The sequence below is a fragment of the Pituophis catenifer genome, unplaced genomic scaffold (genome assembly GCF_029215685.1).
Source record: "Pituophis catenifer annectens isolate HBS135680 unplaced genomic scaffold, rPitCat1.0.hap2 SCAF_10, whole genome shotgun sequence".
NCBI lineage: Eukaryota > Metazoa > Chordata > Lepidosauria > Squamata > Colubridae > Pituophis > Pituophis catenifer.
Genome location: NW_027256890.1, coordinates 22,908,449 through 22,924,668, shown reverse-complemented (window position 1 = coordinate 22,924,668; position 16,220 = coordinate 22,908,449). Strand labels below are relative to the sequence as shown.

At 44.2% G+C, this 16,220-nt stretch overlaps 1 protein-coding gene across 1 annotated transcript in view; it reads right to left on the bottom strand.

The window, feature by feature from the left end:
* PCNX3 (pecanex 3) overlaps nt 1–14,162 on the bottom strand; it is a 58,571-nt gene extending 44,409 nt beyond the window's left edge. Inside the window, exons 1-4 of the mRNA XM_070951287.1 lie at nt 13,787–14,162; nt 2,593–2,786; nt 1,679–1,781; nt 767–806 (exon numbers count right to left, since the gene is read on the bottom strand). Of these exons, the coding sequence (XP_070807388.1) occupies nt 767–806; nt 1,679–1,781; nt 2,593–2,786; nt 13,787–13,939 (490 nt within the window). The 5' untranslated portion in view covers nt 13,940–14,162. The remainder of the gene's footprint in view (nt 1–766; nt 807–1,678; nt 1,782–2,592; nt 2,787–13,786) is intronic.
* Between the last annotated feature and the right edge of the window lie 2,058 nt (nt 14,163–16,220).

The following is a 16,220-nucleotide window of genomic DNA, read 5'->3' as shown; positions in this document are numbered from 1 at the left end:
GTTAATCCTCGAGTTACGAAGGTAATAAAGGTAAAGGTTCCCCTCGCACATACGTGCTAGTCGTTCCCGACTCTAGGGGGCGGTGCTCATCTCCGTTTCAAAGCCGGAGAGCCAGCGCTGTCCGAAGACGTCTCCATGGTCATGTGGCCGGCATGACTCAACGCCAAAGGCGCACGGAATGCTGTTCCCTTCCCACCAAAGGTGGTCCCTGTTTTTCTACTTGCATTTTTTTTACCTGCTTTCGAACTGCTAGCTTGGCAGAAGCTGGGACAAGTAACGGGAGCTCACCCCGTTACGCGGCATGAGGGATTCGAACCGTTGAACTGCCGACCTTTCGATCGACAAGCTCAGCGTCTTAACCACTGAGCCACCATGTTATTACGAAGGTAACAGAACCTCCCAATTACATTCGTCACCCGAGGATTCATTAATTGGATCATGTTCAATGAAGGTGATCACTCCCTGCTTTACCCAATGCATTTGTTAATCAAATGCGCAGGTTGTTAACTGTACAGGAGGTATTTCAGGGTGGGGAAAACCATGGGGGAACCTAGTGCTTCCGACCACCCAAGATCTCCCCCAACCCACTGAGGAATTTTGGGCGTTGAAGTCCATAGATCATCAAGGGGCTATAGCTGCTCACCTCTGTTGGAAAGGGACTCACACAGCATGTGTCTCTTGATCTTGTTTTTACCCTTCCCTTCCTAACTGGTTTTAACTGGGGGGGGACGGGACATTGTGGCCCCTGCCTTTCTCCGCTGCTTACCTCGGACGGGGCCTCCGTCTTCCAAGTGGGGTAACAGATCCTAGGAGGCAAAAACAACAATGAGAAACAAACCTCAATTGTCTTGAAAAGACAACAATAGGAAAAGTTCCCTGCAGAAGGGCCCATGTTTCAATTTTTCATTTTTTTCAGTATAGAAGGTGTCCAACCTTGGCAACTTTAAGCTTTGCGGACTTCAACTCCCAGAATTCCCCAGCCAGCCAATTCTGGGTGGGGAATTCTGGGAGTTGCAATCCAAATAAATCCAAATAAATTTAATTTATTTTTAATTCTTTTAACTTTTATATTGTATGTTATTTTAATTCTTGGCTGTTCACCGCCCTGAGTCCCTTTGGGGAGAAGGGCGGGATATAAATCTAATAAATAATAATAATAATAAAAAGTTGCCAAGGTTGGACACCCATGATCTACAGCCTGTTGTAAAATAGCACGGAAAATTCCAATCCGGGCAGAACAGAAGTTCCTGGGAGCAGAAAGGAGCTCGTTGAATTTATTTATTGCGTTCATTTTTATTGCTTTATCGAATTTTTTACTGTCCATCCCACTGGAGAGCTTCTGGCTGGTTTCCTGTAAAAAGCAGACAGCTTTTTATTTGATGTATAAATAAGATCTTTGAATAATCTGGGGTTAATGTCACTTCAAAAATGCCAAGTTTATGAGGAATGACTCTGAGGACACCGGCAAACCTCAAGTGGCCTCAATGACTCTCTAAAAGGATGCAAATGACCAGCTGTCTACAAGGAACGTAAATCCTTCCATTCCCCACCATCCTGTCAGAGCTGAAGAAGCTTCTTGGATGGGAAGCGAAATGTCTTCAAAGAAAAACCAGAAAGTCCAATTGCCTCTTGAAAAAATACCTTTTGGGACATTCAACCCAAACTTTCTCTCCCTTACCATGACTTGGTTGAAGCCGAAGACAGAATGCTGCGAACTGCATCTCACCGGCGGGGTGGAACTCACTTTACGGAATACAGTCATCTCAACGCCTCCGGGATCCCTGCAGAGAAAATGAAGAGGCAGAGGAGGGATGAAGTCCAATTTTTTCCCCAAAAAAGTTGAATTCCACCTTGGAGGAAAGGAACAGACAAAGGCTTATAACATCTCGTACCACCGCAATTGAGCCCCAAATTTCCATTGCTAAGTGAGACTGATGTTAAGTGAGTTTTGCCCCATTTTACAACCTTATTGCCTCAGTTAAGTGGATCACTGCGGTCGTAAGTTAGAAACATGGTTGTTAAGTGAATCAGGCTTTTCCCCGTTAAAGGTCGCCAAACAGGATGACATGACCCCTGGACACTGCAACGGTCAGAAATAACAAATCCGTCGTCAAGCGTCTGAATTTTGATCACACGACCGTGGGGGAGATGCAATGGACATAAGTGTGAAAATCGTTCATAAATCACTTTTTACAGTGCCGTCGTAACTTTTTTTTTTCCAAATCGTTTTTTTTTTATTTTAAAACAAAAAAAAAATAAAAATAAAACATACAAATATCATTCATTCAATCAAGTACAGACAGTACATCGGTCGGTTTATATCCCTAGTGCCCTCTCCTCTCTACAATATCACTACATATTCAAAACTTATTCTTATAAAGAATATATCAATTGTATCATCATTTAAAGTATTTCAACATTTACTTACATGTCACCATTTTTTATTATCTACCCAATGGTAAAATAAATCCCATATCAAATAATATTGTTTTTCTTCCTGCTCTCTTATTTCCTGTGCCGTTGTAATTTTGAACGGTCACTAAATGAACTGTTGTAAGTCGAGGACTGCGTGTACTTGTTGCCTTTACTCACCTGGTCAAATTGTCATCGTCGGCAGCTGTTCTCTCGTCGGCCTTGCCGGATTCTACCAGAACCGAATTTTTTTCCACGATTTCCCCTTGGTCGAACATGGTGTGGAGACGGTAGTTGACGGTTTTAACCGTGGTGAAGAAGACGGCCACCACCGTGCAGTAGATCCCGGCGACCACGATGCTGGGGGGCATCACCTGCCAAAGGAGAAGGTCACCAAGTCAATACGGGGAGTCCTCAACGTACGACCAACCACCGAGCCCAAAAATGTGTGTCGTTAAGTGAGAAATTTGTTAAGCGAGTTTTTGCTCCATTTTACGACTGTTCTCGCCACGGTTGTTAAGTGAACCCCTGCAGCTCTTCAATGAGTAACTCGGCTGTTAAGCGAATCTGGTCGCTCCCCTTTGACCTCAGAAGGTCACAAAAGGCGATCGCGTGATCCCGGAACACAACAGCCGTCATAAATCTGAGTCAGTTGTCAAGCATCCGAATGTAAACCATGTGACCGTGGGGGGATGATGCAACGGTCATAAGTGTGAAAAGTCATTTTTTTCCCCAGTGCTGTCGTAACTTCAAACGGTCACTAAATGAACTGTTGTAAGTCAAGGACTACCTGTATGGGATCTCACATCCGGCAAAAACGCACCTTTTCCTTCTGCATCCATGAAACTGAACTGGGGCATCTATGAAAAATGACACCTATCCTGGTGTGTACATTCAAATTGATTTGTCCCGACATGGCATTGCTGAAACCAATTTAGATAGGAAATCCTCAATTTACGACCACAATTGAGGCCAAAAGTTTCAATTGCTAAGCGAGACAGTTGTTAAGTCTGTTTTTCCCCATTTTTACGACCTTTCTTGCCACTAGTTATTAAGTGAATCACTACAGTTGTTAAGTTAGTAACCCGGTTGCCAAGTGAATCTGGCTTCCCCATTGACTTGTCATAATTGACGCAAAAGGGGATTGTGTGCTCCTGGGACATAGCAACCGTCGTAAATAAGAATCGGTGGCCAATATCTAAGTGGCTGCCCCATAGAAGAGGAGGTCAAGCTATTCTCCAAAGCACCTGAAGGCAGGACAAGAAGCAATGGGTAGAAACTAATCAAGGAGAGAAGCAACCTGGAATTTTTTTTTTTTTTTAAATTTGATTTATATGCTGCCCTTCTCCGGAGACTCAGGGCGGCTTACAGTGCGTTAAGCAATAGCCTTCATACTTTTGTATATTTATACAAAGTCAGCTTATTGCCCCCACAATCTGGGTCCTCAATTTACCTACCTTAGAAAGGATGGAAGGCTGAGTCAACCTTGAGCCTGGCGAAATTCGAACCTGCAGTAATTGCAGGCAGCTGGTCTTAACAACAGGGTGCTTTAGACCACTGTACTACCAAGGCTCTAATTAAGGAGAAACTTCCTAAGTGAGGACAATTAACCAGTGGAACAGTTTGCCACCAGAAGTTGTGGGTGCTCCATCACTGGAGGTTTTTAAGAAAAGATTGGGCAATTTGTCTGAAATTGTATAGGATTCCCTATATGGGGTTGGACTGGAAGACCTCCAAGGTCCCTTTTCAACTCTGTTATAAGGATTAAAGCGGCTGTCACAGAGAGGAGGGGGTCCACTTATTCTCCAAAGCACCAAAAAGCAGGACAAAAAAAAAAAAAAAAAAAAACAATGGATGGAAACTAATCAAGGAGAGAAGCAACCTGGAACTAAGGAGAAATCTCCTGACAGTGAGAATAGTTAACCAGTGGAACAGCTTGCCACCAGAAGTTGTGAGTGCTTCATCACTGGAGGCCTTGAAGAAGAGATTTGACAGCCATTTGTCTGAAATGGTACAGGGTTCCCTCTATGGCCATGATGGCGAACCTATGGCACGCGTGCCACAGGTGGCACATATAGCCATATCAGTGGGCATGTGAGCTCAGCTCCGGTGCGCATCCCTGCACTGGACAGCTGAACAGGTTGTTTCCTGCCTCCGGAGGGCCTCGGGGGTGGTGGGGAAGGCCTGTTTTTTGCTGTCCCTAGCCTCCAGAGCCTTCGGTGGGAACCAACAGTTGGCAAACAGGCCGTTTTTGGCCTCCGGGGGGTGGGGAAGGCAGTTTTCGCCCTCCCCAGACTCCTAGAAAGGCTCTGGAGCCACGTGAGAGAGAAAAACGGGCCTACCGGGCCATCGTGTGCCAGTAGCGGAGGGGTGTGTGTGTGCATGCATACAAGGGGGTGGGGCGCATAGAATTATGGGTGTGGGCACGCACGCACGCAACCCCTCCACACCCCCTCCCTCCTGGCCCACAATGGCAAAAAGGTTAACCATCACTGCTCTATGGGGTTGGACTAGACTCTAAGGTCCCTGTTATTCTGTTAAGTAGGGCTCGTTCTTGCTGTGCGATGATAGCAACGCTCAAACTCATCCCAGTTCTTCCCAGTCTGGATTTATTCTTTGGGGGGGACAGATGGAGAGGTTCGCCGTGTGGATCCAATGTTTCGATTGCAATGATGGGGGTTTTTTCCCCCCACCACTGCTGCAGAGAGTGGCTAGATGGTCCGGGGAAGAAAAGCTCCAACGGCAATTTTGAGCCTTCCCGTTGGAGAGACAGGAGGTGAGGCGCATCTCTGCGTCTTTCGCGGCTCTTACCCTAAAATAGGGGTGTGAGTGACGTGATGCTGCCAACACACCGGGCTGCAGTGTCGCAAGTGGTAGGCTGGCAAAAACAAAACAAAACAAAACCCAACTCTCCAAAATACTAAGCAGGAAAATATTCCAGAAGAATCTCTGGATTGTACAGGTAGTCTTCAATGGAGCTCAACATTCCAGCAATTAAACAAGACAGTGATTAAGTGAACTAAGTCCAACTATCTTAAAGCAAGCTGACTGGGGGGATTCTGGTAGTTGGAGTCCACCCATCTTAAAGCATGCTGGCTGGAGGATTCTGGGAGTGGAAGTCTTCCCATTTTAAAGCATGCTGCCTGGGGGATTCTGGGAGTTGGAGTCCACCCATCTTAAAGCATGCTGGCTGGGGGATTCTGGGAGTTGAAGTCCACTCAATTTAAAGCATTCTGGCTGGAGGATTCTGGGAGTTGATGTCCACTCATCTTAAAGCATGCTGGCTGGGGCATTCTGGGAATTTAAGTCCACTCATCTTAAAGCATGCTGGCTGGAGGATTTTGGGAATTTAAGTCCACCTATCTTAAAAGTGTGCTGGCTGGGGGATTCTGGAAATTTAAGTCTACTCATCTTAAAGCATGCTGGCTGGAGGATTCTGGGAGTTGAAGTCCACCTATCTTAAAGCTTGCTGACTAAGGAATTCTGGGGGGTGAAATCCACCCATCTTAAAGTTGCTAAGGTTGAAAAACACTGGATTAAGAGGAAATGTTAGACAGTGATGCCTCTTAAAAAAAATAAATCCCCGCTCTTCTCTTTGAGTCACTTTGGGAAATAACATTTCAAATTAGCGATGGATTCCTGACTTGACCTGTTCCTTACCTTTCGCTGTAGCTCCCAGACATTTTTTCCTGGCTTCACAATTCTGTAAAGGCCATTTTTACTCAACCCCCAGTTCATGGGAAAAGGCAGCTTGTTTTGACTGCTTTAATCCTTTTATGAATACCGCTAAGGGATGGCTGGCACTGTTATTTTTAAAATTCAAAGAAACACAGAGCTGGAAAATGCCATTCAGGTTCCAGAAACCCACCACTTTAGTCGGGGCAGGAACCCAACTCAAAATAATTCTCAAAAGGATTTGTCCAACTTTGGCTTAAAAATACAGGTGGTCTCGTCTTACGACAATTCGTTTAATGACTGTTTGAAGTTGCAACAGCACTCAAAAAAGTTAACTTATGACCGTCTCTCACACCTTACGACCATTGCAGCATCCACCACAGGATCAAAATTTAAATGATTCATATTTATGACGGTCGCAGTGTCCCAGGATCGCGTGATCCCCTCTTGCGACCGTCTGACAAGCAAAGTCAATGGGGAAGCCAGGTTCACTTAACAACCGTGTGACTCGCTTAACAACTGCAGCGGTTCACTTAACCAATGGGGCAAGGAACGTTGTAAAATGGAGCAAAACTCACTTAACAAATGTCTCAGTAACATAAATTTTGGTCTAAATTGTCTTCATAAGTCGAGGACTACCTATGGTCACTAAATGAACCATTGCAAATCAAGAACTACTTGTATTTAGTAACATTCACTTAACAGCCTTGTTTACTAATTTAACAACTGCAGTGTTTCACTTAACAACAGGGCGCAAGAAAGGTCGCAAAAAGGAGGCAAAATTCACTTAGCAAATGTTTTGCTTAGCAGTGGAAATGTTGGGATCCATTGTGGTCATAAATCAAGGACTACCTGTATTCTTCAGTCTCTTTTTGACCTGGGATTTATTTTATCAATGGTTAGCTGATAAAAACAGGAATTAGAAACAGGGAAATATAAGGAAAGGAACAATGATAGAAGGGAGGTATGTTAAAATGGATAAGTAAACATCATCATCATCATTATTATTACTATTATTATAGAATCAATACAAATGTAATGAACACTGTTGTAAATATTTTGATTAAAGGTAAAGATTCCCCTCGCACGTATGTGCTAGTCGTTCCCGACTCTAGGGGGCAGTGCTCATCTCTGTTTCAAAGCCAAAAGCCAGTGCTGTCTGAAGACGTCTCCGTGGTCATGTGGCTGGCATGACTCAATGCCAAAGGCGCACGGAACGCTGTTCCCTTCCCACCAAAGGTGGTCCCTATTTTTCTACTGGCATTTTTTACCTGCTTTCGAACTGCTAGGTTGGCAGAAGCTGGGACAAGTCACGGGAGCTCACCCCGTTAGGCAGCACTAGGGATCTGAACCGCCGACCTTTCGATCGACAAGCTCAGCGTCTTAGCCACTGAGCCACCGCATCCCTCTAAATATTTTGATTACTATCTCCTAAAACTACCCTGTTTACCCCCAAAATAAGACATTCCCCTGATAATAAGCCCAATTGGGCTTTTGAGCACATGGCAATAAGGCCAAGCGCTTATTTCAGGGTTCAAAAAAATATAAGACAGGGTCTTATTTTTGGGAAAACATGGTAGGTAGGTAGGTAGGTAGATAGCTAGACAGACAGACAGACAGACAGACAGACAGATGGATTAGAGGGAGAGAAGATAGATAGATGATAGATAGATAGACAGACAGACAGACAGACAGATGGATTAGAGGGAGAGAAGATAGATAGATGATAGATAGATAGATAGATAGATAGATAGATAGATAGATAGATAGATACCGTTTCCCCCAAAATAAGACATTCCCCTGATAATAAGCCCAATCGGGCTTTTGAGTGCATGGCAATTAGGCCAAGCGCTTATGTCAGGGTTCAAAAAAATATAAGACAGGGTCTTATTTTTGGGAAAACATGGTAGATAGGTAGGTAGGTAGGTAGATAGCTAGACAGACAGACAGACAGACAGACAGATGGATTAGAGGAAGAGAAGATGATAGATAGATAGATAGATAGATAGATAGATAGATAGATAGATGGATAGATGGATAGATACCCTGTTTCCCCCAAAATAAGACATTCCCCTGATAATAAGCCCAATCGGGCTTTTGAGTGCATGGCAATTAGGCCAAGCGCTTATGTCAGGGTTCAAAAAAATATAAGACAGGGTCTTATTTTTGGGAAAACATGGTAGATAGGTAGGTAGGTAGGTAGGTAGGTAGATAGCTAGACAGACAGACAGACAGACAGAAAGACAGATGGATTAGAGGAAGAGAAGATGATAGATAGATAGATAGATAGATAGATAGATAGATAGATAGATAGATAGATGGATAGATGGATAGATACCCTGTTTCCCCCAAAATAAGACATTCCCCTGATAATAAGCCCAATCGGGCTTTTGAGTGCATGGCAATTAGGCCAAGCGCTTATGTCAGGGTTCAAAAAAATATAAGGCAGGGTCTTATGGGGAAACATGGTATTTGTACCCAAACACACAGTTTAATTGAAAATGGGAAATTTTATTTGTTATAAAATTAAAAAACTTGATTGAAAAAAAAGAACCCCAATCTTGTTACTAACCTAAAAACAACAGTGATTCACTTACTGGGTCAAGAAAGGTCATAAAAAGGAGGCAAAACTCGTTTAGCAAATGTCTCGCTTAACAAGGGAAATTTTGGGCTCCATTGTGGTTATAAGTGGAGGACTTCCTGTATCGAATTCCTCTTACTATACATGAATTTCGCCTCCCCCCCAATCATTAATTTGGAATCTGTTTCCTGTAACTAAAACCCACTATTCCGTTTCTTGCGTTTTGCAACAAGAGAGAACAAGTTTCAACTTTCCTCTGTGCAACCTCTTTCCAAACAAAGAGGACTGCTTTGTTTGAAGAGGACTAGTGTATTTCCCGTTTTTTTTAAAAAAACAACATTTTCTTAAAAGGGGAAGAAGTTGACTGAAGCCTTGAATTCGCACATGTGACACACAAACTCGTCTCTCTGAATTATTGAAGATTCAGCCTTTGGCTTGTTTCTACAAAATCAAACGTTCGTATTTGCTTTTTTTTTTTTTTTTTAATTTTATTGGATGTTAATCCTGCCTTTACTTTAACTCAAGACAAGTGAGCAATACGTCTTCCTTTTCCTATTTTCCTCGCAACAGCAACCTTGTGAGGTGGGTTGGGCAGAGGGAGAGGGATTGATCCAAAGTCACCCAGCCAGCTTTCATGCCTGAGATGGCACTAGAACTCACTGTCTCCTGGTGATTGGCCGAAGTCACCGAGTTGGTTTCTGTCCTATGGTGGAACTAGGACTCGCTATCTCCTGGTGATTGGTCCAGAGTCACCCAGCTGGCTTTCATGCTTAAGTCAAAACTAGAACTCACTGTCTCCTGGTGATTGGCCAAAGTCACCCAGCCAGCTTTCATACTAAAGTAGGATTAGAACTCACCACCTCCTGGTGATTAGATCTAAGTCACCCAGCCAGCTTTCAGCCTAAGGCAGAACTAGAACTCACCAGGTGATTGGCTGAAGTCACCCAGTTATTTTTTGTCCTAAAGTGGAACTAGAACTCACTGTCTCCTAGTGATTGGCCAAAGTCACCCAGTTGGTTTTTGTCCTAAAGTGGAACTAGAACTCACTATCTTCTGGTGATTGGCCCAAAGTCACCCAGCCAGCTTTCATGCCTAAAATGGCACTAGAACTTACTGTCTCCTGGTGATTAGATCAAAGTCACCCAGCCAGCTTTCACCCTAAGGCAGAACTAGAACTCACCAGGTGATTGGCCGAAGTCACCCAGTTATTTTTTGTCCTAAGGTGGAACTAGAACTCACGGTCTCCTGGTGATTGGCCAAAGTCACCCAGTTGGTTTCTGTCCTATGGTGGAACTAGAACTCGCTATCTCCTGGTGATTGGCCCAAAGTCACCCAGCTGGCTTTCATGCCTAAGTCAAAATTAGAATTCACTGTCTCCTGGTGATTGGCCCAAAGTAACCCAGCCAGCTTTCATGCCTAAACTGGCACTAGAACTCACCGTCTCCTGGTGATTGGCTCAAAGTCACCCAGCCAGCTTTCATTCTAAGGTAGGACTAGAGCTCACCATCTCCTGGTTTCTAGGCCAGCACCTTTACTGCTACACCAAACTGGCTCTATAACAACCTCACAAGTTGGCTCCTGCTTTTGGAGTGATTCTTTTCCAAAGCCTTTCTCAATCTGCATCCCGTCCAGATCGACAAGATATCACTTTATTAATTTGCATGTCGTAATTTCCGGCAATTGTCACGCTGATTGGGAAAAATCTGGGACTACAATTCCTCATATTTGGAAGGTACCCATGTTGGATTCAGCCGCCCTTCAGATCCCACGAGGAAGAACTGAGCTTTGTGGCCCACAGGAAGAAAACTTTCTACAGGCAGTCCTAGAGTTACGACCACAACGGAGCCCAAAGTTTATGTTGCTAAGTGAAACATTTATCAAGGGAGTTTTGCTCCATTTTACGACTTTCCTTGCTGCGGTTGTTAAGGGAGTCATTGCATTTGTTAAGTTAGTCACACCGTTGTGAAGTGAATTTGGCTTCCCCATTGACTTCGCTTGTCGCAAAAAGGGATCGCACATCCCAGGTAGATGCTGCGGCCGTCATAAATATGAACCGGTTTCCAATCGTCTGAATTTTGATCACGTGACCATGGGAATGCCGCAACGGTCGCTAAGTGTGAAAAATGGTCATAAGTCACTATTTTCAGTGCCGTTTGGTCACTAAATGAACCATTGTAAGATGAGGACCAGCTGTATACTCCGTGATGTATATTAGCCAGTGTTTGATTCTCCCTGCCTGAAACCAAGATTTCTGGGCGCTCAGCAGTTCTCTTTCTTGTATTGTAATTCAAATTTAAGTTTTATGATTTCACTCTCTTTTGGCTTCTGACTTTGGAAAAGCAATGCAGCTTTTCATCCAGGCTACAAAAGCAAAACTCTGAACCATCCCATGGCAGCTAATTGATATGAGAATCCAACCTTTCCAGAACCTTCAGCATCCTTATTGATTCCTTAATGCATTGAAATGATTAATCGCTTCTATCTTTTATGTACACTGAGAGTTTATGCACCGAAGATAAAATTCCTTGTGTGTCCAATCACACTTGGCCAATAAAGAATTTCGTTTCTATTTCTATTATTTCTTTTTCTATTATTTTTCTTTTTCTATTATTTGTATTATTTGTATTTGTATTTGTATTTGTATTTGTATTTGTATTTGTATTCTATTCTATTCTATTCTATTCTATTCTATTCTATTCTATTCTATTCTATTCTATTCTATTCTATTCTATTCTATTCTATTCTATTCTATTCTTTATGATCTGCCGTTTATTTTCGCCCTTAATCTCTGCTCCTCTGGGTGTTGATTGCTTGTGAAGGAACCAAAACATTGATGATTTGTTTGTTTATTTATTTATTTATGTATTTATTGGTTCAATTTATATGCCACCCTTCTCCGGAGACTCAGGGCGGCTTACAATGCATTAAACAATAGCCTTCATACTTTTGTATATACCTGCTTAGTAGGGCTTTCGGCCCCTCCCCTAAGAGCCTTGGTGGCGCAGCAGACTAAAAGTGCTGTTAAATAGCACTAGCTGCCTGCAATTATTGCGAGTTCAAATCTCACTAGGCTCAAGGTCCGAGGTAGGTAAAATGAGGACCCGGCTTATTGTCGGGGCAATAAGCTGACTTTGTATAAAAAAAAGAACACCGCTTGTGGGGGGGGGGAGGGGGGGGCGCGAAAGCCCTACTAAGCAGGTATATACAAAAAGTATGAAGGCTATTGCTTAACGCATTGTAAGCCGCCCTGAGTCTCCAGAGAAGGGTGGCATATAAATCGAACCAATAAATAAATAAATAAATTTTTATGTGTTTTGAAGGAAGGGAAAAGAAACAAAAAGATAAAAGAGGAGAATGGAGGCATTTTCGGATGTTTGGAAGGAAGTACAGGCAGCCTTTGACTTCCGACGGTTCGTTTAGCATTGGAAAATTGACTCGTGACTATTTTTCACACTTAAGACCGTTGCAGCATCCCCGCGGCCACCTTGATCAAAATCCAGGCGCTTGGCAATGGATTCGCCTTTACGACGGCTGCAGTGTTGCATCCCCTTTTGCGACCTTCTGACAAGCCAATGGGGAAGACTGATTCACTTCACCACCAGGTTACCAACTTTAATCTGAATCTGGCTTCCCCACTGACTTGGTTGTGTTTTGCTCACTGAAGTAAGTTCAGTGAAACCCTGCAGCGATCCGCTTAACGACCATGGCGAGAAAGGTTCCGCAAGTGAGGCCCACCCTCACTTAACCAACGTTTCACTTTGCGACAGAAATTTGGGGCTCAATTTCAGTCATAAACCGAGGACTACCTGTACCTGTCCAGAAATTAACCGATGAATTAGGGAAATGAGCTACAGAAGTTCACCCACTTAACAACCATGGCGAGAAAGGTCCCGCAAGTGAGGCCCCACTCACTTAACCAACGTCTCGCTTAGTGACAGAAATTTGGGGCTGAATTTCAGTCATAAACCGAGGACTACCTGTACCTGTCCAGAAATTAACCGATGAATTAGGGAAATGAGCTACAGAAGCTCACCTACCAGATTTTAAGGGTATATGACACCCCGCCCCCAGGGCTGTCTTAATGCATGGACCCAATGGGCCCCACGAGCATAGAGACCCCATACTAATCTGTGTTAACCCTTCAATGCACCTTGTATCATATAAATACAGCAACTGTATGACTTCCTAAGTATTATTGTGTTTTTCAAGCCTTGTGCATCGTTCAAATATTCATTGTGTTGATTAGTTCTTGCGGCACAGCACGCTTCAAATGCTTCAACACCGATTTTGTTGGCAGCGCCAATAAAATAAATACTGTGTTTCCCCGAAAATAAGACCCTGTCTTATATTTTTTTGAACCCCGAAATAAGCGCTTGACCTTATTTTCGGGGAGGTCTTATTATTTTGGGGCCCCTTAGAGCAAGACGGGGCTCCTCTTGCCGTCTTACCTGATTTCCAGCTCTGCATTTAAATATTTTCGGTGAGGGCTTATTTTCGGGAGGGGTGGAAGCTTATTTTAGCGCATGCGCTCAAAAGCCCGATCAGTCTTATTATCAGGGGATGTCTTATTTTCGGGGAAACAGGATAGATTGATTGATAGATGATAGATAGATAGATAGATAGATAGATAGGGAGGGAGGGAGGGAGGCAGGTAGGATGGACAAACAGATAGATGATACATAAATGATAAATGTATGGATGATGGGTGGGTGGATGGATAGATTATAGATAGATAGATAGATAGAGATAAATAGATGATAGAGATAGATGATAGAAATGATAGAGATGATAGAGATAGAGATAAATGATAGAGATAGATGATAGAGATGATAGATAGATGATAGTGATTGAGATAAATAGATTTTAGAGATAGATGATAGATGATATAGAGATGATAGATAGATAGATAGATAGATAGATAGATAGATAGATAGATAGATAGATAGATAGATACCTGTCTTATTTTCGGGGGAAACAGGGTATATGTTTGATTTTATTGACCGTTTCCACTATTATTCCCATGAGTAGCGGTCATAGGGCCCCCGCTTTGCCTGGGGGGGACACATAATGCTATTAAGACGGCCCTGCCGACCCCCACCCTACCCCTCCCAGACTCACCATGTAGAGCAGGAAAGGAAGGATGAGCAGAAAGATCCAAGTGTAGAGGTGGAAACAATTGGAGAAAGTGCTCTGATGCGGGTCGAAGAACCATCCGCCGGTCAGTGAAGCCCAGACGCCCTGGCGTAAGATCTGGAGGACCTGCGACCCCATATCCACGGTGGGGCCGCTTCTCCTCCGCCCTCCTCCTCTTCTTCCTCCTCTTCTTCCTCCTCCTCCTCCTCCTCTTCCTCGTCGTCCTCCTCCTCGTCCTCCTCCTCCCGAGGGAACACCACTGGCCAGCTGGCGCTCCCAGAGGCCTTCATTAAGGCAGCTTGAGTCCCATGATCTGGAAGGGCTGGGGAATCCAGAACCCGCTTCCGCCCGGCTGGGATAACCCACCAGCCTTTCCTGGGGTGACAATAGCTCCCAAGCAAGGGCTTGGGCCGACCCTGCAGGGCTGGCAGGCGGATGGGAAGCCCCCCCACAATCTGGGAGACCCCCTTCTGGCTGCTCCTCTCCTGCAGCCCCGCCCCTCAGGCCATGGGGGAGCCCCCAGGAAGACCCAAAGGTAGCCAGGCAAGGACTGGGAGGGGAGGCCGCCCCCCAAAAGGGGGTCAGGGGTGACCAGAGCCCCCCAAGTCTGCCTAGAAGGGGAGACCCCTCCACGCCTGGGCCATGGGAGCCAGGATTTGGGGGGGGCTAACGGCCAATAGGGTGCAGGGAGGAGAGTGGGCTTCCAATTCCCGGGGGTCCCCTGGGGAAATTGGGGGGCAGCATGGAATCCTCAACGCCCTCGGAAACACTCCCCCCCTTCCCCAGGGGTCAAACGAGTCCGGGGTCTTGTTCACTTCCGGGGTCAAGGGTCAGCCCGCCCCCCTCTCCGTTCGGCCGCTTAAGGACCCAAAGGGGAACTCGAACCTCAACAGGGATTGGGGAGGCCGGAAGAAGCGGCCGAGCAGCTGCAGGAGAAGCGGCAGCACTGCGCATGCGGGGTCTCTTCACGTCCGCTTTCCAGACCGGAAGTCAAGGCGGAGGGGGAAAAGAAAGAGAAAGGGAGGAGTCGGTGGAAGGGCCCGCCTAGAGCAATGGAAAAATACAGAGGGGTCAGAGAGACACAGGGAGAGGTGAATGCGAGTTCAGTTTTTTGAATGTTGGCTCCCATCCATTAACGCCCCTCCCCATTAACCCCCATTTCTGCTTGGAGACAGAAATGAAGGGGGCATTTTTTAAAAAAATTAATTTAATTTAATTTAATTTAATTTAATTTAATTAATCATATTTCTATGCCGCCCAACTCCCAAGGGACTCTGGGCGGCTTACACCAAAAATAATACGAACAATGAACATAATTTTTAAAAAACAAAAAACATTATAAAAGCATTTTAAAAACATTAAAAACTTGCTTTTCCCTAAAATCGAATGCAAATGAAATCCGGAGGATGCTTTGTATTTTCATTTTCATTTTTTTTTGTGTGATTTTTAATTATTTTCTATTGAAAAAAAGCGTCCGATGTATAGGTTTTTTTTAGACTGCAAACAGGTTCGGAATAATATATGAAAGATGGGAAAATACATACTTCATATATGTGTGTGTGTGTGTGTGTCTCTGTATGTGTATACTGTATATGTTTATGTATACACACATACTGTAGATAGCACAAAATACGGAAAGGATTTGTGAAAGGATATAAACCAAAGTGCATGCATACTGAGAGAGAATAAACAGGTAAATGATTATAAATTAAAATACTGTATAAATTTGTGTACTGTTAATATTAAAATACATGGCAGGATTATGGATGTTCCTCCTACAAATGTAATCCAGCCAACACCACAAGGTTGGTGTAATTTGTATAATTCAGTCCAATTCAATCGTGAACAGGATGCACTTAAACGATACTACTGGGCAAGAATGGTAAATATCAGTTTTCACTTTCCTACCAGTGGAAAAAAAACAAATTATTTCAAAGTCGTTAAAGCAACCCAGAAACATTGCACCCAGCTAATGAAATGGCCACCTCTAATTTACTATCTCTACGTAATAACTGTTTCTACTGTCTTGTCCCAACAGACTTCACGCTTCCTTATCCACCGGTCAAGGAAACGGTGGTGCGCGTGCGCGAATGACTGCCACGGAACCAAATGCGCATGCGAGTCAAATCGGCCGACGGAGGACGGGCGGACTTCTTCCTCCAAAGGGAGACCCTCCTGATAATACGCATGCGTCAGTTCTCTGACGTTGCTCTGGTTATCTTTACTACAAAGGGCGGGCATTTAAGCGCTTACGCTACTTGCTATTGGGTTCGTTTCCCTTTGAGTGGCGGTCTTGTCCCCCAATGAGAAATGAGTTTCAATTCCTGGCTTTTCAAGTCATGAGTCGGAGCTTGATTTTTGCTGATACTACATTAATATTAATGGCAAATTAATTGCAAATTGCAAGGTGACCACTAGA